The sequence below is a fragment of the Clupea harengus genome, chromosome 1 (genome assembly GCF_900700415.2).
Source record: "Clupea harengus chromosome 1, Ch_v2.0.2, whole genome shotgun sequence".
NCBI classification, from domain to species: Eukaryota; Metazoa; Chordata; class Actinopteri; order Clupeiformes; family Clupeidae; genus Clupea; species Clupea harengus.
Genome location: NC_045152.1, coordinates 32,136,108 through 32,164,013, shown reverse-complemented (window position 1 = coordinate 32,164,013; position 27,906 = coordinate 32,136,108). Strand labels below are relative to the sequence as shown.

The 27,906-nt window shown below is 42.0% G+C and overlaps 2 protein-coding genes across 2 annotated transcripts; both read left to right on the top strand.

Moving 5' to 3' along the window:
- Positions 1–336: 336 nt before the first annotated feature.
- Positions 337–12,143, top strand: LOC105910935 (myosin-4-like). The gene is made up of 38 exons (XM_031576650.1): positions 337–537; positions 812–955; positions 1,401–1,557; positions 2,078–2,105; positions 2,209–2,320; positions 2,409–2,501; positions 2,597–2,660; positions 2,788–2,886; positions 2,981–3,084; positions 3,207–3,345; positions 3,432–3,550; positions 3,646–3,795; positions 3,888–4,058; positions 4,186–4,492; positions 4,579–4,652; positions 4,816–4,903; positions 5,006–5,123; positions 5,212–5,335; positions 5,556–5,692; positions 5,805–6,060; positions 6,255–6,497; positions 6,616–6,792; positions 6,922–7,067; positions 7,183–7,273; positions 7,583–7,972; positions 8,069–8,195; positions 8,282–8,400; positions 8,521–8,717; positions 8,805–8,988; positions 9,140–9,305; positions 9,484–9,608; positions 9,716–10,024; positions 10,408–10,611; positions 10,698–10,823; positions 10,912–11,082; positions 11,181–11,285; positions 11,408–11,503; positions 11,760–12,143. Exons 1-38 carry the CDS (start codon positions 337–339, stop codon positions 11,901–11,903), a joined length of 5,805 nt encoding a protein of 1,934 aa, XP_031432510.1. The 3' UTR covers positions 11,904–12,143.
- Positions 12,144–16,395: 4,252 nt separating this feature from the next.
- On the top strand, positions 16,396–27,553 carry LOC105910910 (myosin heavy chain, fast skeletal muscle-like). The gene is made up of 38 exons (XM_012839671.2): positions 16,396–16,599; positions 16,743–16,886; positions 16,979–17,135; positions 17,438–17,465; positions 17,564–17,675; positions 17,762–17,854; positions 17,950–18,013; positions 18,097–18,195; positions 18,295–18,398; positions 18,524–18,662; positions 18,763–18,881; positions 19,248–19,397; positions 19,626–19,796; positions 19,887–20,196; positions 20,375–20,457; positions 20,554–20,641; positions 20,798–20,915; positions 21,000–21,123; positions 21,279–21,415; positions 21,584–21,839; positions 22,009–22,251; positions 22,330–22,506; positions 22,612–22,757; positions 22,841–22,931; positions 23,026–23,415; positions 23,548–23,674; positions 23,754–23,872; positions 23,995–24,191; positions 24,277–24,460; positions 24,669–24,834; positions 24,961–25,085; positions 25,189–25,497; positions 25,692–25,895; positions 26,173–26,298; positions 26,386–26,556; positions 26,637–26,741; positions 27,106–27,201; positions 27,353–27,553. Exons 1-38 carry the CDS (start codon positions 16,396–16,398, stop codon positions 27,551–27,553), a joined length of 5,877 nt encoding a protein of 1,958 aa, XP_012695125.2.
- Positions 27,554–27,906: the final 353 nt, after the last annotated feature.

Here is a 27,906-nt window from a genome sequence, read left to right as displayed (position 1 = left end):
GATGACAAAGGAGGGCGGAAGGAATGCAATTGTGTTCGGAAAGCTCGAGTCACAGTAGAGCTGAAGTAGTTTCCTGGTTCTGTTAGTGATACACAGAGAAGAAAAGGACTCTTTTATTCAAGTATCTCAAATACACGCCCTTGGGTAGATGCAGCTTGTTTCTGCATAATACTGAACAACAAAAGGTAAGCTTCAACGGGAATTACTTTCATTGCATTTTATCAAGTTATTAATATTAATATCTAATAAGGGATTATTTAATATCTGTTGTATCCATATAAAATGATTTGAAAGTATAATGAACTGCGGTGACTGCCTTTCATACAGCTTTTCAAGATGAGTGCCGCTGAGATGGAAATGTTTGGGGAGGCTGCCCCGTACCTGCGCAAGTCGGAGCGGGAGAGGATTGCGGCTCAGAACCAGCCCTTTGACGCAAAAACCTCCTGCTATGTGGCTGACCCAAAGGCAGAGTACGTCAAAGGAAAGATCCTGAGCCAGGACAGCACCAAGGTTACAGTGGAGACGGAGGATGGAAGGGTTGGTACTCGTTTAGTCTCCCCTAGATGTTCCAGACCTCCATGGCACATCTGTTTCCACTGTTTTTTAGACATATGTTAATTATTTTATTATTTCACAATAAAAAAAGGTTACAAAGTTTCCACTGTTTTTCTTGAGTGCATTACAACTATCTCAAAATAAGCCTTATGGATTAATTCATTTCCAGTGAAGGGGTAGTACTTAAAGGACTGCTAGTGCCCAACTGTTTAACATGTACACTTAAGACTTTTGTACCTATCTGGCTATGCAACAGGTTGTCACGGTGAAGCCAGATGACATCCGGCCCATGAATCCTCCCAAGTTTGACAAGATCGAGGACATGGCCATGCTGACCCATCTTCACGAGCCAGCCGTCCTGTTCAACCTGAAGGATCGCTACGCTGCCTGGATGATTTATGTAACCAAAACCACTACACACACATATATACTTCATAATTTATTAATTTATCACAGGCGATCGCAGTCTTGCTCCTGGGGCTCCCATGCACTGAACATCTTCTGGCTGTCCCTGCTTCAAGCACACCTGATTTAAACCAGTATCATTTAAAATGTTCTCGATTATACACTCAAGTCAGGTGTACGTAGTGAATCAAGAGTGCAACCCAGTTTAAAGCAGGATAAGATGAAACATGTATAGAATGGGGGATCCAGGAATAAGACTGAGAAGCCCTGATCTGGCAGAAGCTTTTTTTTCAAAGCCACCTACAGTGGAATACGGGTATGCATGTCGTCATTCGGTTTGGTCCTTGGGTAAACAATTCATGACCTCAATGTTGTTGCTGCTCTCCTGAGTAGGAACACATTGTCTCAATGAGATACTAACAGCCCTCATTTCCTTGCAGACCTACTCTGGGCTGTTCTGTGTGACTGTGAACCCCTACAAGTGGCTTCCAGTTTACAACCCTGAGGTGGTGGCTGGGTACCGCGGGAAGAAGAGGCAAGAAGTCCCGCCCCATATTTTCTCCATTTCCGACAATGCCTACCAGTTCATGCTCACAGGTATGCCTTAACAGAACCTCATGGTGTCATGTGATATGTCAGGGAAAGATAACAATCAGACAGCACATGGTGGAGCCAGCAGAAATGCACACACTCCAAAACGGAGTGAGTTCCAAGTCCTGGCTCTGTAAATGGGGAACAAAGTGGCTCAGACTGAACCATACACTATTCCAGCCAACCAATAGATTGCTTCAGGAGCACAGAAAGGAGGAATGTAATTTGATTGGCTGTTGAACAACAACAACCTTTTGCCACAATCATGGACTGTAACTTTAAGGTTTTAAAGTCAATACATAACATACACACATTTATCTACATGCAAATGGGTCTAATACTCCTTTATTATATACCAATAATCTTATTTAAATCCCTTTGTTTCAGTCCATTTGGAACTGTCCAATTTTCTTCTTAGACCGAACTGAAACGAAAGGATTTAGATAAGATTATTGGTATATATTAAAGGAGTATTAGATTAATTTGCATGTGTACACAATTGTAATCTCTCTCATTTTTCTTTCAGATCGTGAGAACCAGTCCATTCTGATTACGTATGTTCAAATTAAATACTGTTAATTAATTTGGAATATTAAGTAAGCTTCTCTTTGTTTTTGTGTGTTAATACGAGGACCTGTTTCATGTTTTGCACAATAGCGGAGAATCTGGTGCAGGAAAGACTGTGAACACAAAACGTGTCATCCAGTACTTTGCAACAATTGCAATGGACTCAGGCAAGAGGAAGGAGCAAGCCACTGGCAAAATGAAGGTACAATGTAAACTATTATTTTCAAACGAGCCAATCTGGGAGCAGACTTGCATTTCTGTTCTCATGATTCATGGAATCATTGATACAGGGCACCCTGGAGGATCAAATCATCCAGGCCAACCCCCTTCTAGAAGCCTTTGGGAATGCCAAAACTGTGAGGAACGACAACTCCTCTCGCTTTGTAAGTGTTTCATTAGACCACTCATAAGTCCATCAGAGCCCAAGACTCTATTTGTGCTATTACTCTAAAGGAAAGATAACATTTTACGATTTCAGGGCAAATTCATCAGAATCCACTTTGGAACAAAGGGGAAGCTGGCATCTGCCGACATTGAGACATGTGAGACATTTGGTCCTGATCTGTCATTGTTTACATGATACATTTTATTGAAATATACCAGTAAAAATGGATTGGAGTTGAATTAACACCAGTCCCCACCTACTGATGTATATGCTCTCCTCCTCAGACCTTCTGGAAAAATCCAGAGTTACATTTCAGCTACCTGCAGAGAGAAGTTACCACATCTTCTATCAGATTTTGTCTAATAAGAAGCCAGAATTAATTGGTTGGTACTGCATCTTAAACAGTCTAAATACAAACATTTGGATACTTCACCAGACATCTGTGCAACTTAAAAAGTCTTCTCTTGTTTCACTCAGAGATGATGCTTCTCACCACAAACCCATATGACTACCCTTTCATCAGTCAGGGCGAGATCACAGTGCAGAGTATTGATGACACGGAGGAACTCATGGCTACAGATGTAAGAGAGCCTGTCATTCTAACAGTTTCTCAGTTAGGCTCAACTCTGTTTCTGGGAATACATGGAGAAAATATTCATTAGCCACGAGGGGTGTGATCTACATTCCTTCTCTCCTTCTACAGAATGCCATTGACATCCTGGGTTTCAACACAGACGAGAAATCTGGGATATACAAACTCACAGGGGCAGTGATGCACCATGGCAACATGAGGTTCAAACAGAAACAGCGGGAAGAGCAGGCTGAGCCTGACGGCACTGAGGGTATAAAAAAAGCCTTGTTTTGAAGTTGTTGTTTCAATATTTTATGAATTCATTTACACGTGATTTATTGTTTGCTCGCTCACCAGTGGCTGACAAAGTCGGCTACCTCATGGGCCTGAACTCCGCTGACCTGCTCAAAGCTGTGTGCTACCCCAGGGTGAAGGTGGGAAACGAGTATGTCACCAAGGGTCAGACTGTCCAACAGGTACAGTCACACAAAAAAAAGAATAATTGGCAACCCTAAATGAAATGTAGTATACTTGATAAATGAATGAATATCACTGCCTCATTTTCTTGAAGGTGTATAATTCCATGGGGGGGCTTTCAAAAGCTGTGTATGAAAAGCTTTTCCTGTGGATGGTGACGCGTATCAATCAGCAGTTGGACACCCGACTACCTCGGCAGCATTTCATTGGAGTGCTGGACATTGCAGGATTTGAAATCTTTGAAGTGAGTTTAATGCTACTGAGACACTAGTCACAGGCACAGATGGAAAGGAATAAGCTTGTCGTTAAAACTCTCTAATGTCTGTCGTCTAACAGATGAACAGCTTGGAACAGATGTGTATTAACTTCACCAATGAGAAGCTGCAACAGTTTTTCAACCACCACATGTTTGTGTTGGAGCAAGAGGAGTATAAGAAAGAGGGGATTGAGTGGGAGTTCATAGACTTTGGAATGGATTTGGCTGCCTGCATTGAGCTTATTGAGAAGGTAATCTATTAAACACAGTGAGGACTACATAGGGCAAGTAAACTTAAATTAAAAATAATCATGGCCTTATGAGATTGTCTTGTGTAAATTAAGATGTCTGGTTATAACATTCCATTTTTGTCCATAGCCAATGGGCATCTTCTCCATCCTTGAAGAGGAGTGTATGTTTCCAAAGGCCACAGACACCTCCTTCAAAAACAAACTGTATGATCAGCACTCTGGCAAGAACAACAACTTCCAGAAGCCCAAGCCTGCCAAAGGCAAGGCCGAGGCCCACTTCTCCCTGGTGCACTATGCCGGCACGGTGGATTACAACATCAGCGGCTGGCTGGAGAAGAACAAAGACCCTCTGAATGACACGGTGGTGCAGCTGTACCAGAAGGCCGGTCTCAAACTGCTGGGTCAGCTCTTTGCCAGCTACGCCACCGCTGACGGTGAGTCCCTGCACAGCCACGGAGCTCCTGAAACTCTCACATGTAGCACACTCTCTCACACACCCATTCCTTCTCCCTAACTGTAGGGGACGGTAGCGGCAGACAGAAAGGCGGGAAGAGGAAAGGCTCGTCTTTCCAGACTGTCTCTGCACTTTTCAGGGTAACCTCCGTAGTGCTTTTGCCATTCCAAAACACTTGCTTTGACAATCAAATGCTGGTGATGACACTGGCTGTTACGAACACTGCTCATTAAACCTCTTAGAAAGTATTGTACTGCACAGTGGGCTCAATGGCAGGCATGATAACAGAGCTTCTGTTTGCAGGAAAATCTAAACAAGCTCATGTCCAACCTGAGGTCCACTCATCCTCACTTTGTCCGCTGCCTCATTCCCAACGAGACCAAAACACCTGGTGAGACACGGCCCCTATCATCAATCCAATGTAAAAGGATTCATTAACATTGGAAGAATAACTAACCTGTCAGATTAACATATGAGCTTCTCTTGTCTGAAGGTGCCATGGACAATGTCTTGGTTCTGCACCAGCTGCGCTGTAACGGTGTGCTGGAAGGCATTAGGATCTGTAGGAAGGGTTTCCCAAGCAGAATCTTATACGGGGACTTCAAGCAGAGGTACATCTTATCACATCTAATGGTTAATAAATATAAGTCCTATCATAACAAACCCAATGCAGTGCAATTTGATTCTCCATTTTGATAGGTATAGGATCCTGAATGCAAACGCCATTCCTGAGGGACAGTTCATTGACAGCAAAAAAGCTTCAGAGAAATTACTGTCCTCGATCGATGTGGATCATACCCAGTATAAATTTGGACATACCAAGGTAACATTATAGATTGGGAAAGAGTAGTACATCCCCTGTGGATGCATGGTAACACTTAACTTGGTGACATAACCTGACTGTCACTGACAACCTTTTGACAATGTCATGACATGTTTATGACATGGTAACGTTGGTCTTTTGACAGAGGGGTTCAAGAAACGTGATGTGCATTTGCTGCATGCTTAGGGAACTTTGGATCGAGTTGTGTGTTTCTGCTCAGGTGTTCTTCAAAGCCGGTCTTCTGGGTCTGCTGGAGGAGATGAGAGACGAGCGGCTGGCAGTGCTCATGACACGCATCCAGGCCGTCTCCAGGGGTTACGTGTCCAGGCTCAAGTTCAAAGAGATGACAATGAAAAGGTTTAAACCCGGAAACAAACAAAGAAACAAACTAAAACATATACAACAATAATACAACACACTGTTATGACAGTATTTCATTAATGGGTATGTATCTGTGTGTTCTGTATAGGGAGTCTATTTACATCCTCCAGTACAACCTTCGCTCCTTCATGAATGTGAAGAACTGGCCATGGATGAGGCTCTTCTTCAAGATCAAACCGCTGCTACGCAGTGCAGAAGCGGAGAAAGAGATGCAAAACATTAAGGAAGAATTTTCCAAGTTGAAAGAGGAGTTTGTTAAGTCAGAGACCAGAAGGAAGGAGCTGGAGGAGAAAATGGTTGTCCTTGTCCAAGAGAAGAATGACCTCTATTTTCAGATCCAAGCCGTAAGGGTCTTTCTTTACAGTCTTGTATATTCCAAATCAATATAACTGTTTACCTGTTTACCTGTATTAAATAATATTCTATTAAATACAGGCGTTGGAACAGGTTCATCCGGTCGGTGTTTGTGTAGCTGTGAAAATTTTTTCCTCCATTACTGGACTGAAAAGCCATTTATGACGTGCCCATGTTTTCACAGGAGAGAGATAATCTTGTAGACGCTGAGGAGAGATATGAAGGTATCATCAAGAGCAAGATTCACCTGGAGGCAAAGGTGAAGGAGATCTCTGAGAGGATAGAGGAAGAGGAGGAGATAAATGCTGATATTACAGCCAAGAAAAGGAAGCTTGAAGATGAGTGCTCTGAGCTGAAAAGAGACATTGATGACTTGGAGCTCACCATTGCCAAGGTGGAGAAGGAAAAGTTTGCCACTGAGAACAAGGTGAGGGGACAGGTTATCTGTTATGATATTTAAATGCAAATACAAGTTTTTGCTTTAAGCTTGGATGTTCAGTCAGTCATGGTAAAAGTGTAATTTCTATGTACAATTATGACCATAGGTGAAGAATTTGATAGAGGAGCTCACCACACTGGAAGAAGTCCTCCTGAAGTCCTCAAAGGAGATGAAATCCCTGCAGGAGGTTCATCAGCAGACCTTGGATGACCTTCAGGCTGAGGAGGACAAAGTCAGCACACTCACCAAGACAAAACTAAAACTCGAGCAACAAGTTGATGATGTATGTCTATTTCTTTAAACTATTTGGGTTTTCATTTATTGCACTTTTATTAACTGATGCTGCTTTAATGGTCACATTTCATGTTGTGCCTGTGTGACTGATTGATAAAAGTCAAGTTTATCATTTTAGCTTGAGGGATCTCTGGAACAAGAAAAGAAGATACGTGCAGATCTTGACAGAGCCAAGAGGAAACTGGAGGGGGACCTCAAACTGTCCTTAGAAAACATCATGGACTTAGAAAACGAAAGGCAGCAACTGGATGAAAGACTGAAAAAGTATGGTTTCATCCACCAATATTTCATTCTGGCTCCTCAGGTTAAACCTTGGTACAACATACAAATCTTCTCATTATGTGTGATATAATTCATAACAAGTTGTAAATCTTTACAGGAAGGATTTTGAACTTGATCACCTTCAGGCTAAAGTTGATGATGAGCAAATACAGAGCTTGCAGCTTCAAAAGAAAATCAAGGAGCTTCAAGTAAGCTTACATTTGTGGAATAATTCCCTTGACACAATTTCAATGTTTTCCCACATATTCACAGGTTTATGAAGGTTACTTTTGAAATCTAATAGCTTACAGATTACTAGCTACCCTGTTAAAATGTTAATGTTAATGTTTTTAATTACTGATTGGTAGACAAAAGGCCAACCTTTTGATTAGTTACTGTAATGAAACTAAGTTTTTTTTCTTACAGTAACTGTAACTTATTACAATTAGATTTATTTTGTAATTTAATTTTATAACTTTGTTACTTGTAACTTACTCCCCAACCCTGCTTATTCATAGGCTCGTATTGAAGAACTCGAGGAGGAGAGTGAGGCTGATCGCGCTGCCCGAGCAAAAGTAGAGAAGCAGAGGGCTGATATCTCCAGGGAGCTGGAGGAGATCAGTGAGAGGCTGGAGGAGTCCGGTGGTGCCACTGCGGCCCAGATCGAGATGAACAAGAAGCGGGAGGCAGAATTCCAGAAGCTGCGGCGAGACCTCGAAGAGGCCACCTTGCAGCATGAGTCCGTCACCGCCACTCTCCGCAAGAAACAGGCAGACAGCGTGGCAGAACTGGGGGAGCAAATCGAGAATCTCCAGCGAGTTAAACAGAAACTAGAGAAGGAGAAAAGTGAATACAAGATGGAGGTAGATGACATGTCAAGCCACATGGAGGGAATTCTGAAAACTAAGGTAAGCCTGAAGCCATTTCATTTTCAAATGCTTCATTTAAATCATTGTATATCATTTATGCTTTCTTCAAGTGAGCCCTACACATCAATATTCCAGGCTAACACTGAGAAACAGTGCCGCAGCCTTGAGGATCAATGTCATGAATATAAGGCAAAGGCTGATGAAGCCCAGAAGGCTCTGAGTGACTACACAAGTCAAAATGCTCGCCTGCAAGCCGAAAATGGTGATATTTGAATAGTTCTTTCTCAGCATGAAATACACAATGAATGCCTCTTTTTTTTACTAAAAGGCTTTATTTTCCTTGAGCAGGTGAGCTCACACGTAATCTTGAAGAGAGAGAGACTACCATTTCTCAGCTGAACCGAGTAAAGGCTTTGTACTCTCAGCAAAATGAAGAACTAAAGAGACTTATAGACGAGGAAATTAAGGTTCTACCATTTTCTCCTACCTGCTTCTTTTTCTATTTCACAACTATCTCTAAAGATGTGTTATTGTCATTTGGTCTATGGCTCTCTTTAAAGCATTCATGGTTTTCTGATGGATTCCAGGCCAAGAATGCTCTGGCTCACGGTTTACATTCATCCCGCCATGACTGCGACCTCCTGCGGGAGCAGTTTGAGGAGGAGCAGGAGGCCAAAGCTGAGCTGCAGCGCTGCATGTCCAAGGCCAACAGCGAGGTGGCGCAGTGGAGAACCAAATACGAGACGGATGCCATCCAGCGCACCGACGAACTTGAAGAGGCCAAGTAATGTGGCATTCTGTAGCATGTGCTAGTACTGTGCCTGATTTGTACTTGCTTATACGATTTTCTTCGTGTTCTGTCACATTCTAGAAAGAGACTTGCTCAGCGCCTTCAGGACTCTGAGGAGCAAACTGAAGCTGTGAATGCTAAATGTGCCTCTCTGGAGAAGACCAAACAGAGACTGCAGGCAGAGGTGGAGGATCTCATGGTTGAGACAGAGCGAGCCAATGCTTCCAATGCTGTACTGGACAAGAAGCAGAAGAACTTTGATAAGGTCATTTCAAAAACCCTGTATTAGTCTACAGATGATGCATTTGCTTGAAAGTTCATTCTTTATCACAAAACAGAAAATACAAATTCAGTACCAGAAAAGTTACATTTTGATAAATGATGAAAATTCTGAAGGTATGTCGTCCTTGCACCAGGTTCTTGCAGAGTGGAAGCAGAAGTATGAGGAGAGCCAGTCAGAACTTGAGGGCTCCCAAAGGGAGTCCCGGACTCTGAGCACGGATCTTTTCAAACTGAAAAACGCCTATGAAGAGGCACTGGATCATCTGGAGAGCATGAAGAGAGAGAGCAAAAACCTTCAGCGTATGTTCTGTTGTCTAATTTCCTCTAAAACAAACTCAAATGCTGGCCACTGAAGTATTGGTTGATTTCAGTTCCTAAACTTGCCAATGCTTGGTCCCTGCTTTAAAATGTAACTGCAAGAGCCCAAAGTTATTTAGTAGTTAAGTTATTTAGGATTGTTTTATTACCTTTTTTTCAGAGGAGATTTCCGATGTCACTGAACAAGTGGGGCAGTCTGCAAAAACCATTCATGAGCTGGAGAAAGTTGTGAAACAGGCCGAGCAAGACAAAATGGATGTCCAGACAGCCCTTGAGGAAGCTGAGGTACTCAACACCCTTCATCCTGATGTCAAAAGAAACTGATTTTGGCAGTCGCCAGTCAGAATGTTAGGGGTACCTAAATACTGTAATACTTTTTATTTCATTTTAAGTCCTCTCTAGAACATGAGGAAGCCAAGATCCTCCATGTCCAGCTGGAGCTCAACCAAGTGAAGTCTGAACTGGACAGGAAGGTGGCGGAGAAAGACGAAGAGATTGACCTGCTCAAGAGAAACTATCAGCGGACCATTGACATGCTCCAAAGCGCTCTGGACTCTGAGACCCGGAGCAGGAATGAAGCCGTGCGCTTGAAGAAGAAGATGGATGGAGATCTGAACGAGATGGAAATCCAGCTCGCTCATGCTAACCGCCAGGCCGCCGAGGCCCACAGGCAGCTCCGTAACCTGCAGTGTCAGCTGAAGGTCAGTTTGTACCATAGAGGTATTATATAGACAGAGAGAGTGACAGCTTAGCACCAATGCTATGCTAGCTCTTTCAGACCAGGAAGTACAAAAATTACCGCCAACATCTTGCTTCGTGGTGCTAAGTTTTGGCACCAAAACTATGGGGAGCCGATCTCCTGAGCTGCAAATGCCTCACGACTGCTGACATCAATAACCAAAACTCTAAAATGATTGACCACACTTGTGTATAGTTGATACCAGCATATGGGAAACAAACTACTTGGCGCCAAAATAGCTGACGGTCACTGGCTGAATCTAAGCCTCTAAAGCCTGACCCCCTTGGTATGTGCTATGGTCCCACCACTTGCCCTCCTGATCCCTCCTTCTCCCATGTGTTTCAGGACACCCAGGTGCACCTGGATGATGCCCTTCATGGACAGGAGGTCCTGAAGGAACAGCTGGCGATTGTCGAGCGCAGAGCTGCTCTCATGACCACGGAGATTGAGGAGATGAGAGCAGCTCTAGAGCAGTCGGACAGATGTCGCAAAATGGCCGAACAGGAGGTGGTCGACGTCAGTGAGAAAATCCAGTTTCTCCACACCCAAGTGAGTTCCAGACTTTGCTAATTGGGATCGACAGTAAATATTTGTTTGATGCCTGGTAGTAAAGTATTTCTTGGCATCCCTCACAGACAACCAGCCTGAACAACACAAAGAAGAAGATGGAGATTGACATAGCACAGCTCCAGTCAGAGGTGGAGGATGCTGTACAGGAGGCCAGAAATGCAGATGAGAAAGCCAAGAAAGCCATTATAGATGTAAGTAAATATTGTGAGTGTTATTTTTAACGGCTTGATGAGTAGGTGGGAATTTATCCATTAAATAAAATACTTTGGTGGTTGTCAGGCAGCCATGATGGCTGAGGAGCTGAAGAAGGAGCAGGACACCAGTGCTCACCTGGAGAGGATGAAGAAGAACATGGAGACAACAGTCAAAGACCTGCAGCACCGTCTGGATGAAGCAGAGCAAATGGCTATGAAGGGTGGAAGAAAAGAGATCCAGAAACTGGAGACAAGGGTGAGGGAAAGCACATTCCATGGACTTGGATGTGTTGAAACATGTAAAAAGCAGACACTATCTCTGCAGCACTTTAATCTGTGTGTTACCTTTGACAGGTGAAAGACCTGGAGAACGAACTAGAAGGAGAACAGAAACGAAGCGCAGAGTCCATGAAAGGGTTAAGAAAATATGAGAGAAGGATCAAAGAACTTACTTATCAGGTAAATTAGTTTTATTTCAGTGCAATTCAAATGAATTATTACTCTTAAAATCATTGCTGCGTCCTAGAGCCTATCTTGTATGTGTGAGTATGCAAGTGTATGCTTAAATGTCTGTTTTATAGTTTGAAGAAGACAAGAAAAATACTGCACGGCTGCAGGACCTGGTCAACAAGCTGCAACTTAAAGTGAAAGCTCACAAGAGACAGTGTGAAGAGGCGGTAAGTTGAGATATGGAAAATGCAAAAACATCTCATTTTATACTTGGGAACCACAATCGCCAAATGACATAGTCTCTCAAGTCAAGTGTACATTAGTTCTTGAAACTCACATGTTTGGAGTTGAAGGCTTTCAATTCACTCTGAGACAGCCTGTGCCTAACAGCTAGCTGTACTGCGCATGATTACGTATTTCCTTAGAGAAAGAGAGCGTAGCGGTGCTCTTATACATATACTCTGTTTTTTCTCCTAAACCCAGGAGGAGCAGACTAGCATGCACCTGACCAAGCTCAGGAAGGTGCAGCATGACCTGGAGGAGGCTGAGGAGCGAGCAGACATAGCAGAGTCCCAAGTGAACAAACTCAGAGCCAAGAGCCGAGATTTGGGTGGTAAGGGGGAGTAGTAGTGAGGCTGATATAGTCATTATCAGTAATCTATGTAATAAAGAAGCTATGGATAGTCATTATCAGTAATCTATGTAATAAAGAAGCTATGGATAGTCATTATCAGTAATCTATGTAATAAAGAAGCTATGGATAGTCATTATCAGTACTCTATGTAATAAAGAAGCTATGGATAGTCATTATCAGTACTCTATGTAATAAAGAAGCTATGGATAGTCATTATCAGTAATCTATGTAATCTAGAAGCTATGGATAGTCATTATCAGTACTCTATGTAATAAAGAAGCTATGGATAGTCATTATCAGTAATCTATGTAGTAAAGAAGCTATGGATAGTCATTATCAGTACTCTATGTAATAAAGAAGCTATGGATAGTCATTATCAGTACTCTATGTAATAAAGAAGCTATGGATAGTCATTATCAGTAATCTATGTAATAAAGAAGCTATGGATAGTCATTATCAGTACTCTACGTAAAAAAGAAGCTATGGATAGTCATTATCAGTACTCTATGTAATAAAGAAGCTATGGATAGTCATTATCAGTACTCTATGTAATAAAGAAGCTATGGATAGTCATTATCAGTACTCTATGTAATAATGAAGCTATGGATAGTCATTATCATTAATCTATGTAATAAAGAGCATTGATAGGAAACTGGATGTATCACTGGATTATCAATATTGATAAATTATGCTAAATGACAAAATGTGTGATTTGATTTAATGTGCTATAAAATGCTTAATTAGTTAAAGCTCAGTTTGCTTTGGTCAATATGAAAATGTAGTCATTTTTTAAATGGAGCTAATATAAATTGTGAATTAAGTTTAGTTTAATTTAGTTTAAATACCTTAAGTAATATAGAATTTGTTAATATAAGCCATTGTCATCTCACAAGAATCTCTTGGTACAGCATACCTTTACTATTGTTTTAGACTACACAAAAGTTTCTCTTGTAGTACAAATGGAAAAAGACCACTGCGTATGCTGTGTGTCAATTGAACATATTATAGAACAGTATGATATGTAAACGTTTTTGATATTACAAATAAATACTGATACTTAAACATTACACTATGTTTGATCTCGTATCGTATGGTATATCCCCATTTCACCAAAGCATATCGTGATATGATTTTTTTTGTAGCCATATCGCCCAGACCTGCAGCCAAATAAAAACATATCTACAAAAACAATGGCTTAATCATAGAGATTACATGAAGAAAAGCAGTCACCGTGGTCTTTGTCACCCCCAGAAATAATGTCTGGCTGCCCTGTACTATTCTAGGAATGTCATGCTGCAGACAGCCAGGGATTAAACTCGTGGAGGAGGCCTAGTGGACTGCTCACTGTAGTATTAATACCTCCGCCAGAGCACAGCCTGGCTAATTTGATGTTCTTTGTAAATCGTCATTGATGCCTCCAAAAGCAATTGCCATTGTGCATTGGAAGAATGAATCTGTTGGAGATGCCGACTCTATCGCATGATCTCACTCATTACAGGTTTATCTTTGTGTGTTTGAGTGAAAGATCATTCGTTTACAGGGGACATAAATTAATGACTGGGAAATGAATGTTAGCTTATGATATTTAGCTGCATTTACGCGAATATGCATTCGCAAGCCATCGACATACATGTCAATAACATTCACATAAGGACGTTTATGCAAGTACTGAATGGCTGGAACTACACAGACCACTGCTAGACGTCATTTATATGCGAATAACAACATGCTGCTATGCCAAAGTACCAGCAGACGGAGCCCTTTGCCTTCCTCACCGTGGCGAACCACACCGGCATTTTTCTAACACAGCAACTGGAAAATGTATTTTCACAGTTGCAGAATCAAAATTAAGTTGGTGCTGCAGTAGCGTAATCTAACATCGGGTTACACCCATACTATCCGTAATACGGTGTGTAGATGATTCTTTATATTACCGACCTTTGCCTCCCACAAAGTGCTTTATAGGACCGATGACTCGCACCCGACTACCCGTGAAAGGAAGCCCCCCCAGCCTACAGGAAGATGTCCCTTTGCATTCTTAGCCCACCACGATAAAATGGATTATTGTGAGCTCACTTTGTAACTCCTCTAAGCACATTCCTTTTTTCCAGAAGTCAGGTCTAATTGACAGCAGCTGACAAGTAGGCTACATGACATTTGTTTAACTCCTCGTTGTGTCGGCGAGGGTTGATACTCAGCGCATGTGACTCATGGAGGGTCACATTGATGTGGACAGCAACTTGCAGGGTATCCCTTAGCGACCTCAAGGAGACGGCGACGACAACGATACACAACTTAAATTGTGCATCTCTGTACACCCCTTTAAGTGCATTGTCGGGTGTCAATAATGTAAATTGCATTTTTGTGTGTGTGTTGGTCATTACACGGTGTATAATTGTATCCTTACTCTAAGCCTCCGTAGACCATTCTCCTGGGACTTAATTATATGTGTATATGTAGATAACTATGTCCCCTCCAGTTCATTTCTATTGGAATTCCTTGAGATTTTTCATGAAAACACTGAATGAAAAGTTTGGCTACATATCTGAAATCACAAGTCCAATTCTATCAACAACCTTGACCATATGAAATACAGTAGCCACAAGTCACTAGGTGTTAATTTATTCATTAACTGATTTGCCATTGCAGACTTACATCAGAGGCCTGTTTATTTTTATCTAACCTATTTGAATATGTGGAACACAGCAGAGGAGTGCACCTCACTGTTCACTCACTTACAAGTTCAACTGCCTTGTTTCCTTTTTACACTAAAAGTAGAATCTGAAACTGTAGTCATAAATAAATATTTCACATTTATTAGTCCACATTTGTAGGTTTTTGATAAGCTATATAAAATATATGTAGGTTACTTAATCAATGGAAGATACAAAACAAAGGCACTTCTTGGAAAGCCACCTCTATGTTCAGAATAAGAATGAACCCGGCACAGGTGTACTGTGTGTCCTACCGTCTGTGTCCTCGACTGAGAAACGTCTTCAGAATGTCAAACAAAAGTTCTGACAGATTATCACAACTCAAGAATCACTGAGAATCAAGTGAACACTGGCAGCAGCGATATATTTGGTGGCGGCGGACAGCCTTTGATTTGTGGAGAGGCAAAGAAAACACCAGCTGAACTACACTTCTGCCCCTTCAAACGGAAGGCACTGCTGGGAACGGATTTATGGAAAGCCCTTCTGAGCCAGGGGTCCCAGCTCCAACAAAGCACCATACTGTTTACATACAGCACACACAGAGGAAGTAGTCTGATGGGTGACTAAGAGGCCTATACAGTATAGACCTGAATGATGACCATAGGTGGTAGTTACATAGAGTGATACATTTTAGATGGGATTTTATCAATGTGGCCCCCATTCCTAAGCAATACTGAAATTATTGTCACAACTTGTCATTCGTTCTTGATTAATGTATAAAGCTGAGTGTAGAAGGTAATGCCATTGTTGCCTAGAGATACCTTTCAGGAAGGTCAAATGAAGGATGCTTAAGGATGTGGAGGAGAGAGAGGATTGTGACGGCACAGGGGTCGAGTGGGTTAAGTAAGTGATACCTGTCAGCTCCACAAATAAACCTCTATGTCCCTTTCACCTCCTAAATGACATTGTGCAGGACTGCCCCAATGTATGGAATGCATAGAATGTATGTAGAAAGTAGGATGCTAATACGAATTAAATATTTACAATCTGTTTACATGCAAAATTACCTTTTCTTGACATAATAGATTAAGTACAGTTTCATATATAGCGTCAGGCTTTTATACTAAGAGACTACCAAGACAGCTTATAGATAACAGTACAGTGAAGGAGTCTGAAAGGATGGAAGGCATGTAAAAATAACTCAAGAGTGGCTGACTGTCGTCACCAGTTGGTGTTGACACATCCTGTTACCCCTTGAAGATCTGCTGCTGTTTTAAGTGCTCAGAAGAAATCGATAATGCGACTTGATTGAGATTTGCATAGTATTACATGCCCAAACATAGCATATGCATATTTGCGTGGCAAGCACATTCGTCCTCATAAAAGGGCTACCAGTTCTTCGCGTCCTGCACTGAGGCCCCTGAGATTGTGTGTGACGGAGGTAAGACCCTACATGTATTAACTACCGATGAAGTTAACCACATAGATTCAGTGACTTGACACTTACATTCATACTGATACAAGGAAATCATTTTGAAAAGAAATGTAAGAGGAATGCAAATGTACGCGGTATGAAAAAGATAGTAAAACCAGGATTTATGTTTTAATTCGTGTTTTATGTTTAAATGGTGTGTTTCCCAGCGGAAATCTGTCAGGGAACTGAATAGTGAATCCTTGGAGTGGCTGAAGAGCAGGTAGGGGAAGGAATATTTATGCCCACTTGAGAAAAAAATGGAATGTGATAAATGCTGTTTCATTACAAAGAGGCAATCAGAATATCACAAAAGACATTCAAGTTTAATCAAACAATTCTACGCAGTGAACCAGCATCATGAGTTCTGATGCTGAGATGGCCGCGTTCGGCCCGGCCGCCGTCTACCTCCGCAAGCCCGAGAAGGAGCGAATCGAAGCTCAGACCCGACCTTTCGATGCCAGGACGGCCTGCTTCGTCCCCGACTCTAAGCAGCTGTACATAAGAGGCGTCGTCCAGAGCAGAGAGGCTGACAAAGCAACTGTGAAGACCGAGGCCGGGGAGGTGAGCCTACAGGCTTCCATTTCCACTCACAGAGGATTAAAAAAGGTTCCAGCCTCAAGCCTGGACAACAAGGTCTGCATGTTGTGATAAACAGTCACAGAAAGCAATTGATGTAAGAAATGTAATGTCTGTCTGTGTGGCAGACAGTGACCGTTAAAGACGAGGATTGCCTCCCCATGAACCCACCCAAGTATGACAAGATTGAGGACATGGTGATGATGACCTACCTCAATGAACCGTCTGTGCTGTTCAACCTCAAAGAGCGTTACGCAGCCTGGATGATCTATGTGAGTTATTTCTGTGTATACTATGTTGAGGAGACCTAAGGAAAGCATAACAGGATGTGACTGACCAAAGAAATGATGGACTTTTCCTGCAGACCTACTCTGGGCTGTTCTGTGTGACTGTGAACCCCTACAAGTTCCTCCCAGTGTACGATGCAGCAGTGGTGTCTGCCTACAGAGGCAAGAAGCGCATGGAAGCTCCACCCCACATCTTCTCCGTGTCTGATAATGCATACCAGAACATGCTGACAGGTGAGTCCAAATGCATGACCCTAAAAAGGATATTACTGGTCACTTACTGGGAGCATGCACACACACACACACACACACACACACACACACACACACACACACACACACACACACATACACACCTACCTGTGTGTTCATTCACAAAATAATTGTCACTGTAAATGACTTTGAGGTGTACAGAGAGGTTTTATATCACTCCATAAGATGAAAGGTATCAAGAAATATGTTAATTTAAAGTAATTTTAAGTTTTTTGCCATCATTTGAAAACCGGTGTTGAACATCTTTGAAATTATATTGACAGATCGTGAGAATCAGTCTGTCCTTATCACGTGAGTCAAATTAATTTTGTTCTTGCAAATTTCTCAACAATCTAACTTGCTGTGAGTGTATTGGTGACACTGAATTTATACACTGGTGCATTCTCTAGCGGAGAATCTGGTGCAGGGAAGACTGTGAACACCAAGCGTGTCATTCAGTACTTTGCAACAATTGCAGTGTCTGGAGACAAGAAGAAGGAGGCTCCTCCTGGCAAAATGCAGGTAAAGTCAGGGATAATGATAATGATAATTGTAAAGAGGAAGTGGGCATTTTTTTTTACTGTATATAAAACCTGTCTCCTTCCCAGGGGACGCTGGAAGATCAAATAATTTCAGCCAACCCTCTGCTGGAAGCGTTTGGCAATGCCAAGACAGTGAGGAATGATAACTCCTCACGTTTTGTGAGTAAATTATCTCAGCTACTTCACTAATTTAAGTAAAACAGCCCAAAAGGAAAAGAATAAAGGTAATGATTTCAGCCTCTCTTGTTTAATAGGGAAAATTTATCAGAATTCACTTTGGAACAACAGGAAAACTGTCCTCCGCAGATATTGAAACATGTAAGTCTGGTTCCCTTGTATTGGTATTAGAATTCATTTATTTTCTGGTAAATAAATGTCTGAAATTTCTTTTGTTTATTAAGATTTGTTGGAGAAGTCCAGAGTGACATTTCAGCTTTTAGAAGAAAGAAGTTACCACATTTTCTATCAAATCATGACAAACCTCAAGCCAGAGCTTATTGGTAGGTTTAATCAATGTTAGGTATATGTTTTTATTACCATAGTGAAGATGTGCTCTATATCTTCCCATTTTCACTTTGTACTTCTTCGTCTTATTCCAGAAATGCTGCTCATTTCTACCAACCCCTATGACTTCCCTCTGATCAGCCAGGGTCAGATCACAGTCGCAAGCATTGATGACAGGGAGGAGCTGGTTGCTACAGATGTGTGTATTTGCATGGCTTCCCATATGAACCATTTGGTGTCTGTTTACTTCAGTTTGTTTCTACAGTTTTCCCAAATTATCTTAAATTATTCCAAATTATAATGGCTCTGGCCCTGTTATTTAAGACTGCAATAGATGTGCTGGGCTTCACTTCTGATGAGAAAGTCGCAATCTACAAGCTGACAGGAGCTGTGTTGCATTATGGGAACTTGAAGTTCAAACAGAAGCAGAGAGAGGAGCAGGCTGAACCAGATGGCACTGAGGGTAAAACCTTACCGCTCTTTCACAGTAGCGATTGTCATACTTCTCTCGTCTGTGCCGCTGTTCAGTCTGAATGTTTCGTCCTTGGATGTTTGTTTTCCAGTGGCTGACAAAGTCGCCTACCTCATGGGCCTGAACTCTGCTGACCTGCTCAAAGCTCTATGCTACCCCAGAGTTAAAGTTGGAAATGAATTTGTCACAAAGGGACAGAGTGTCCAACAGGTAAACAAGTCCTCCATGAATACATTCACTGCTCTTTAGATGTAATCAGTTTATTTTTCTGGTAATGGAAAATCTCTTAAACGACATCTTAAATGGCTCCCAACTAAATGTTGTGTTTTGATTCTGAATTGTATTTATATGTCAGAGGCCCAGCATTGTGCAAAAGCATTCCGCCAGATAATTACGGAAAGGGTGTGCATTTTAAATAGACTTACTGATTAAATTAACTGAAACAAATAGTTCAAAGGGGCAAGCTATTCAACAGAATGAGTTCAAGTTCAAATCATTTTTAAGCTTCACCCTTCTCTCTATTATGTGTGTGTTCCCCTAAAAATATTGTAATTAAATGAAATATTCCCTTTTCAGGTGGTCAACTCAGTTGGTGCCTTAGCAAAATCTGTTTATGAGAAAATGTTCCTGTGGATGGTTATACGAATCAACCAAATGCTGGACACCAAGCAACCCAGACAATTCTACATTGGTGTGCTTGACATTGCTGGGTTTGAAATCTTTGATGTAAGATACTTCTACATTTATATTTAGTCATTTAGCAGACGCTAAATCTGTGTAATCTGTTGAAGAGTTCCGCATATAGATTAATTAGAAGCATTTTAACAACAGTGGATTGCTATTTTAGTCTACATGAATGCTTACAGACTTAACACTGTACTTATTTTCTGTTCTGTTTCATTAGTATGTAAGGATTTGTATAAGTCATTTTATTGTTCATTTGTTTTCATACAGTACAACAGCTTGGAACAGTTGTGTATCAACTTCACCAATGAAAAGCTGCAACAGTTTTTCAATCACCACATGTTCGTGTTGGAACAAGACGAATATAAAAAAGAAGGCATAGATTGGGAATTTATTGACTTTGGAATGGATTTGGCTGCCTGCATTGAGCTTATTGAGAAGGTAGTACATTCACACGTCTTCAGTAATTATTATTGAACTTTCCTCTCAGTATGCCTTACTAGTGAGACTACTTGTCTTCCACTTTCCTAGCCAATGGGGATCTTCTCAATTCTTGAGGAAGAGTGTATGTTCCCAAAGGCATCCGACACCTCTTTCAAAAACAAGCTGTATGACCAACATCTTGGCAAGAACATGGCCTTCCAGAAGCCCAAGGTTGTCAAAGGCAAGGCCGAGGCCCACTTCACCCTGCTGCACTACGCCGGCACGGTGGATTACAGCCTCACCGGCTGGCTGGATAAGAACAAGGACCCGTTAAACGAGTCCGTCGTGCAGCTCTACCAGAAATCCTCAGTCAAGCTGCTGTCATTGCTGTATGCATCCTTTGCTCCTGTAGAAGCAGGTACAATTGGTTGAATAGTGAGGAGTTTTGAAAATGTGCACTGAATGATTATTAACTTAAATGTATTATTGTTTATTATTTCTATCATAACAATGTATCACTATACATGTAAACAAATACATAATCATTATTTGAATTGAATAATATGTGTGATTGTTTTGTTGGTTTGTTCCTGAAGAGGGTGGTGCGGGAGGTGGTGACAAAAAAAAGGCAGCCAAGAAGAAGGGAGGCTCCTTCCAGACAGTCTCAGCTGTTTTCAGGGTAAACCTGCACCACACAACCCAGCTCCATAACTCACCGAAGCCTTTTAAAGTCCTGCTCACTGATGTTCACTAATGGCCTAATGACTACCCACAGGAGAATCTCGGCAAACTGATGACTAACTTAAGGTGCACACATCCTCACTTTGTGCGATGTCTGATTCCCAATGAAGTAAAAACTCCAGGTACGTGAGTTTGAACATCATAACACCACCACAGAACCACTGAAGCATTCTCTGTGAGAGAATATTACTTATAGGCAATAGACAATTTTGGCATGCTTTGTTTATGTGCTAAATGATGCAAAACCATCTTATGTTTGCCCATTGAATTCCTGACAGGGATCATGGATAATAATCTCGTCATCCACCAGCTGCGCTGTAACGGTGTGCTGGAGGGCATCAGAATCTGCCGGAAGGGTTTCCCCAGCAGAATCCTGTATGCTGACTTCAAGCAGAGGTAAATGAACCATGTGCTCAAATGCTCTCAGCGAAACACATCTGCAGGCATCCTGCTCATTGCTACTTTCATGGGTCCAAACAGGTACAGAATACTGAATGCCAGTGCCATCCCAGAGGGCCAGTTCATTGATGGCAAGAAGGCTTCAGAGAAGCTTTTAGGATCCATTGATGTTGACCACACGCAGTTGCGTTTTGGGTACACCAAGGTAGCAACATACTAGAGTACACCATAGACATAGTCAAATAATATAAGATAAAATGTATAATAATAGTAAGCATTTTTGTCTGTGTAAATGAGTAGAGTTAGCATGCAGTCTTACAATGATGAACGAATGAATTCCTATGGGGATTGGGAATGCAGGTGTTTTTCAAAGCGGGTCTGCTGGGCACACTCGAGGAGATGCGGGACGAGAAGCTGGCCAACCTGGTGACGGGCACTCAAGCCCTGTGTCGTGCCTACCTCATGAGGAGCGAATACGCCAAGATGACATCCAGCAAGTAATGTGCTCAAACACGTTTACGTTTACTAAATGTTTTTTACTCTGTATGCAACAGCACTAATACTAACACTAAGGACAATGGCCTCAGCTCATTAAAGCTTATAAAAGCCTATAAAAACAATATTAATGTCTATCAGAATTCTCCTTTGTCTTCTTTTTTTAAAAGGGATGCTGTGTATACCTTGCAATACAACCTTCGGTCATTCATGAACGTGAAAAACTGGCCATGGATGAAGCTCTACTTCAAGATCAAGCCTCTGCTGAAGAGCGCAGAGACGGAGAAGGAGATGGTGACCATGAAGGAGGACTTTGTCAAGTGCAAGGACGACCTGGTCAAGCAGGAGACAAAGAGGAAGGAGGTGGAGGAGAAAATGGTCACCCTGCTGCAGGAGAAGAATGACCTGCTCTTACAGATCCAGGCTGTAAGCACATAAAGATTTTTTAGAAGCTTCAGAAAATGAAAATATTATTTTTACTAACTTTTCTGTGTGTACTATATAATTTACTCAGGGGATGTTGAAGTCTTTATTTTATTTTAATTTAATTATATATTTCCTCTTAATAACTTTTTTACCTGATGCTGAACGTCAGAGAGCAGATCATCTATCTGATGCTGAGGAGAGATGTGAGGGTCTGATTAAAAGTAAGATCCAGTTCGAGGCCAAACTCAAAGAGCAGACCGAGAGGCTGGAGGACGAAGAGGAGGTCAACGCGGAGCTCACAGCCAAGAAAAGGAAACTGGAGGACGAGTGTTCTGAGCTAAAGAAAGACATTGATGACCTTGAGATCACCTTGGCCAAAGTGGAAAAAGAAAAGCATGCCACTGAAAATAAGGTGTGTACTTCAAAACTGCAACTATACTTAAATTAATCAGAGTTGCCAATAATTGTTAACCTGTGGAAATATTTACAGGTGAAAAATCTGGTAGAGGAGATCTCAGGTCAAGATGAGAGTATCATCAAACTGACTAAAGAGAAGAAAGCCCTCCAAGAGGCACACCAGCAGACTCTGGATGACCTTCAAGCTGAAGAAGACAAAGTCAACACCTTGACAAAAGCTAAAACTAAACTTGAACAACAAGTGGATGATGTGAGTCTGATACACTATAACTATCTATATATTGATGATTACGTTGATGTATTCATGGATTTGAACATATGCAGTGTTTGTAATGGACTTTAATGTGTACAACAGCTTGAGGGTTCCCTGGAGCAAGAGAAGAAGCTCCGCATGGACCTAGAAAGAGGAAAGAGGAAGCTGGAAGGAGATCTGAAACTGACCCAAGAATCCGTAATGGACCTGGAGAATGACAAACTACAGTCAGAGGAAAAACTCAAGAAGTAAGATCAGGTTTGGCTTATATCCAGTATGTCTAGATATGTGTAATTGCTACATGCAACTGAACAGGAATTCTTTTTTGTAGAAAAGATTTTGAAACAAATCAGTTACTCACCAAAATTGAGGATGAACAAATGATGGTGTCTCAACTTCAAAAGAAGTTAAAGGAACTTCAGGTAATGACTGGAGCTTATGGCTTCTGTTAACAGTAACAATATTAAGAAGTTTTGCCTCATCTTTGGCCGTAAATTACTTTATTTGCCTTTTAAGGCCCGCACTGAAGAACTCGAGGAGGAGATTGAGGCTGAGCGCGCTGCCCGAGCCAAAGTGGAGAAGCAGAGGGCAGATATCTCCAGGGAGCTGGAGGAGATCAGTGAGAGGCTGGAGGAGTCCGGTGGTGCCACTGCGACCCAGATCGAGATGAACAAGAAGCGGGAGACCGAGTGCCACAAGCTCCGGAGAGACCTAGAGGAGTCCACTCTGCACCATGAGGCCACCGCAGCAGCCCTGCGCAAGAAGCAGGCTGACAGCATGGCTGAGCTGGGGGAGCAGATTGACAACCTGCAGAGGATCAAGCAGAAGCTGGAGAAGGAGAAGAGTGAATGCAAGATGGAAATTGATGACTTGGCCGGCAACATGGAAGCTGTGGCAAAGGCCAAGGTAGGATTAAACATTTTAAAATGTACAATGCCAGGAAGAAGTTCTCTTAATCTTGCTTTTCTGCTACCATGATAAAATAAACTAATCATACTGTGTGTCACTTTTTCTTTCCTGATGGTGTTTTAAAAACAGGTGAACCTGGAGAAAATGTGCCGCACATTTGAAGACCAGCTCATTGAAATCAAGACTAAAAATGAGGAGGGCATGAGGCAGATCAATGACCTGAGTTCACAGAAAGCTCGTCTGCAAACAGAAAATGGTAATGGTCAAGATATCACTTCCTCTGTCCTCTGTGAAATACTGAGAGAGGCTAATGTAAAAATGTTCTTGATACACAGGGGAGTTCTCACGCCAGCTTGAGGAAAGAGAAAGTCTCATCTCTCAGCTGACCAGAGGCAAACTGGTCTACACACAGCAGTTAGATGAGCTAAAAAGACAGCTAGAAGAAGAGTCAAAGGTACTTGCTTTGACCATTTGCATTATTGTATTGATTCATTAAGAATAATATATATATATCCAAAAGAACAAGTTAAAAGATGACCTGTAATAATACGATTTAATCATTACGTCACGTAACAGGCCAAGAATGCCCTGGCCCATGCTCTGCAGTCGTCCCGCCATGACTGCGACCTCCTGCGGGAGCAGTTTGAGGAGGAGCAGGAGGCCAAAGCTGAGATGCAGCGCAGCACGTCCAAGGCCAACGGCGAGGTGGCGCAATGGAGAACCAAATACGAGACGGATGCCGTGCAGCGCACCGACGAACTCGAAGAGGCCAAGTAATTTGACCGCAAAGCCTTGGGATGTTCATAGCTTATGGCAAGAAGCCAAACGTGGTAAAACAATTTGCTCCCCTTTCCATAGGAAAAAACTTGCCCAACGTCTCCAAGAGGCCGAGGAGCAAGTCGAAGCGGCAAACGCTAAATGTGCCTCCCTGGAGAAAACCAAGCAGAGGTTGCAGAGTGAGATAGAAGATCTCATGATTGATGTAGAGAAAGCCAACAGCATGGCTGGCAACCTGGACAAGAAGCAGAGGAACTTTGATAAGGTTCTCAGCACATGTCTTCTTATAGTTGCTATATGTGACAATACATAAGAATCTCTACTTATCTGTATTTCAGAAATATATAATGTTCAGGCAGTACAGAGGTTCTATATATGTACTGTTGTTATTCACTGATACTGTTGTCTTGGCTGTTTTTCACTCTATTTACAGGACAGCAGGCATTATCTAATACATGTGTGTCCAATGATAGGTTCTTGCTGAGTGGAAGCAGAAGTATGAGGAATGCCAGGCGGAGCTGGAGGGTTCCCTGAAAGAGGTCCGAACACTCAGCACCGAGCTTTTCAAAATGAGGAACTCATACGAGGAAGCCCTTGACCACCTTGAGACTTTGAAACGTGAAAATAAGAACCTCCAACGTGAGTAACAAGGAATCGAGCGATCTTCAATTGCACTTGGTGCAACAATTAGTAATTGTGGAAAAATTCAAAGGGCCAAAGGAAATTGTGAGTCTTCCACTGACGTTGGTTGTTTACACTAAACAGAGGAGATCTCAGACCTGGCAGAGCAGATAGGAGAGAGTGGAAAGAGCATCCATGAGCTCGAGAAAGCCAGGAAGCAGATTGCGACAGAGAAATCTGACATCCAAGGAGCACTGGAGGAAGCTGAGGTAAGAAACCTCACCCTTTGCCCAATTATGACACGAATATCATGTGCCAGTATGTCGTGTGTGTTATTTCCTTTGTACCTGAATATGCTGACCTGTACTTCAGGCAACCCTGGAGCACGAAGAGTCTAAGATCCTTCGTGTGCAGCTGGAACTGAACCAGGTGAAGTCTGAGGTTGATCGAAAGATCGCTGAGAAGGACGAGGAGATGGAGCAGCTGAAGAGGAGCAGCCAGAGGATCATTGACACCCTGCAGAGCACCCTGGACTCGGAGGTCAGGAGCAGGAACGATGCCCTGAGAGTCAAGAAGAAGATGGAGGGCGATCTAAATGAGATGGAGATTCAGCTGAGTCATGCCAACCGCCAGGCAGCTGAAGCACAAAAGCAACTGAGACATGTTCAGGGACAGCTTAAGGTAGGACGCCCTCCTATGGGTGTTGTTTATTTTCATGACGAATTTGTGCATTTTCTACATGAAAAGATATTAATGGAGCTTTCCTTGTTGAATATAAAGAAATACAACCCTAAAAACAGCAATGACATTCTAGTTGATATACTAAACACATCATTCTAATTCTGAGACATACAGTATATTTTGTAATTCTGAAGGACATCCAAGTTCATCTGGACGATGCCCTAAGAGAACAAGAGGATATGAAGGAGCAGGTTGGCATGACAGAGCGCAGGGCTAACCTCATGCAGGCTGAAATCGAGGAACTCCGCGCTGCCCTTGAGCAAACCGAACGAGGTCGCAAAGTGGCCGAGCAAGAGCTGCTTGATGCCAGCGAGCGAGTGGCACTCCTGCATTCTCAGGTGGGTCAGATGGGGGTGTTTTGCACACCGAATGAGAGAGTGTAATGAATGAAGGCTTTTCTAAATATACTACATCTAAGATGATGAGGAAATATGTTCCAATACAGCCTGTCTGTGCGGTTCATTTCTCCTTGTTATTTTGATCTTTTGAACATGAACTAAAATTATGAGTTGTATCTAAGTTCCACTTACGGTAATAAGACTATGCTTTCCACAAATGTTTGGTTCTTACCAGCCAGTCAGTCATTTTAATCCAACACTGTCTTTTCAATTTAAGAACACAAGTCTGCTGAACACAAAGAAGAAGCTTGAAGCTGATGTGGTTCAAATGCAGAGTGAAATTGAGGATTCTGCTCAAGAAGCCAGGAATGCTGAGGAAAAGGCCAAGAAAGCCATCACAGATGTAAACTTCCTATCTGTCACAGTTTCACCCACAAAAATAATCACTGAAATTACAAATGAATGAGATCCTATTATTACTTCTGTAAAGGCTGCTATGATGGCTGAGGAGCTGAAGAAGGAACAGGACACCTGTGCTCACCTGGAGAGGATGAAGAAGAACCTGGAGGTCACTGTCAAGGACCTGCAGCATCGCCTGGATGAAGCAGAGAACCTGGCCATGAAGGGTGGGAAAAAGCAACTACAGAAACTGGAAACAAGGGTGCGTATGTTACCCTGTGCACTACATGGCTCAGCAGGTAAAGCGTGATGACATCTTAATCTCAGCTGTGCTGATTTCAGGTGCGGGAGTTAGAGAGCGAGCTGGATGCTGAGCAGAAGCGTGGAGCTGAAGCCATTAAGGGCTTCCGCAAATATGAGAGGAGGGTGAAGGAGCTCACCTACCAGGTCCAGACCACTTTATTTTCCCTTTCTCTTCAACCTCTAGACTAGCTGAAATTGCCCAGTACATCAGCATCTACAGTTGAGGATACTCTAGTCTACAAATGAATGCATTTTGTAGTCCTTTACTGGTTGAAATGATGATCTCTTTAAATTAGTGTGATTTTTTTAAGATTATAGATTATTTGTCTGTATGTAATATAGTACTCAGTATTGAAATAATTGAATATGCCATTTAATGAGTTTTTAGCAGACGGATCAGTGAGATGACAGTAGTATCTTTTCAAATGAGAGGAATTAAATAAATGTTTAGTGCCTGAAATCTGTACCCTTTCGCATGGGGAGTACGTGTGTCTGTGTTGCATTGCAGTCTGAAGAGGACAAGAAGAATGGGAACAGACTGCAGAATCTGGTGGACAAACTCCAGAACAAAGTGAAAGCCTACAAGAGACAGGCTGAAGAAGCTGTAAGACAAACACATTATGCACAAGATATACGCAGACACACACACACACACACACACATTATGTCTGAACAGTGATACACAGACAGAACTCTTGCCTAATGCTTTTGTTTGTTTGTTTGTTTGTTTGTTTGTTTTTGTTCTTTATTTTCAGGAGGAGCAGGCCAACACTCACCTGACTCGCTCCAGGAAAGTGCAGCACGAGCTGGAGGAAGCTCAGGAGAGGGCCGATATTGCCGAGTCCCAGGTCAACAAGATGAGAGCCAAAAGCAGAGACATGGGACCCAAGGTGAGCAGGGATATTAGTAGATTTGGCCTCCACCTTTTGGTGTATATACAAAATACATGTATTTGAACCTTCATTGGTAGCAGCACAGATTAAAAGGTTTTTAAATTCTGAATGAGCTTTTTCTATCCCATATAAATTAGTCCTATTTCAGTTTTATAGAAATACCTGATTCCTTAAGAGCGAATTAGCAGCAATAATGTAATAGATTTAAAATCAATAAAGATATATATATATATACAGTATTTTCTCTCAGTAACATCTCTGACATGAAAAGCAAAATGCTTTTGTTTGCTTTGCTATTTCTCTTCCTCATTATTCATATTGTGTGTTCAATGTGACTTTGTTCTGTACTATTAGAATAACTCTTTGATGGAATGGAGTTATACTACAGCATCATTATAAGAGTCCAAATCATCTTC

What these genes read in the sequence shown, in the direction of transcription:
- LOC105910910 (XM_012839671.2), top strand. Translation starts at nt 16,396, where the DNA reads ATGAGTTCTGATGCTGAGATGGCCGCGTTCGGCCCGGCCGCCGTCTAC. An exon ending in AGCATGCCACTGAAAATAAG is followed by an intron (nt 22,252 to 22,329) that starts GTGTGTACTTCA and finishes AAATATTTACAG; the next exon opens with GTGAAAAATCTGGTAGAGGA. An exon ending in AGCAGAGGAACTTTGATAAG is followed by an intron (nt 24,461 to 24,668) that starts GTTCTCAGCACA and finishes GTCCAATGATAG; the next exon opens with GTTCTTGCTGAGTGGAAGCA.
- LOC105910935 (XM_031576650.1), top strand. Translation starts at nt 337, where the DNA reads ATGAGTGCCGCTGAGATGGAAATGTTTGGGGAGGCTGCCCCGTACCTG. An exon ending in TGAGCCTGACGGCACTGAGG is followed by an intron (nt 3,346 to 3,431) that starts GTATAAAAAAAG and finishes CTCGCTCACCAG; the next exon opens with TGGCTGACAAAGTCGGCTAC. An exon ending in AAAGAGATGACAATGAAAAG is followed by an intron (nt 5,693 to 5,804) that starts GTTTAAACCCGG and finishes TGTTCTGTATAG; the next exon opens with GGAGTCTATTTACATCCTCC.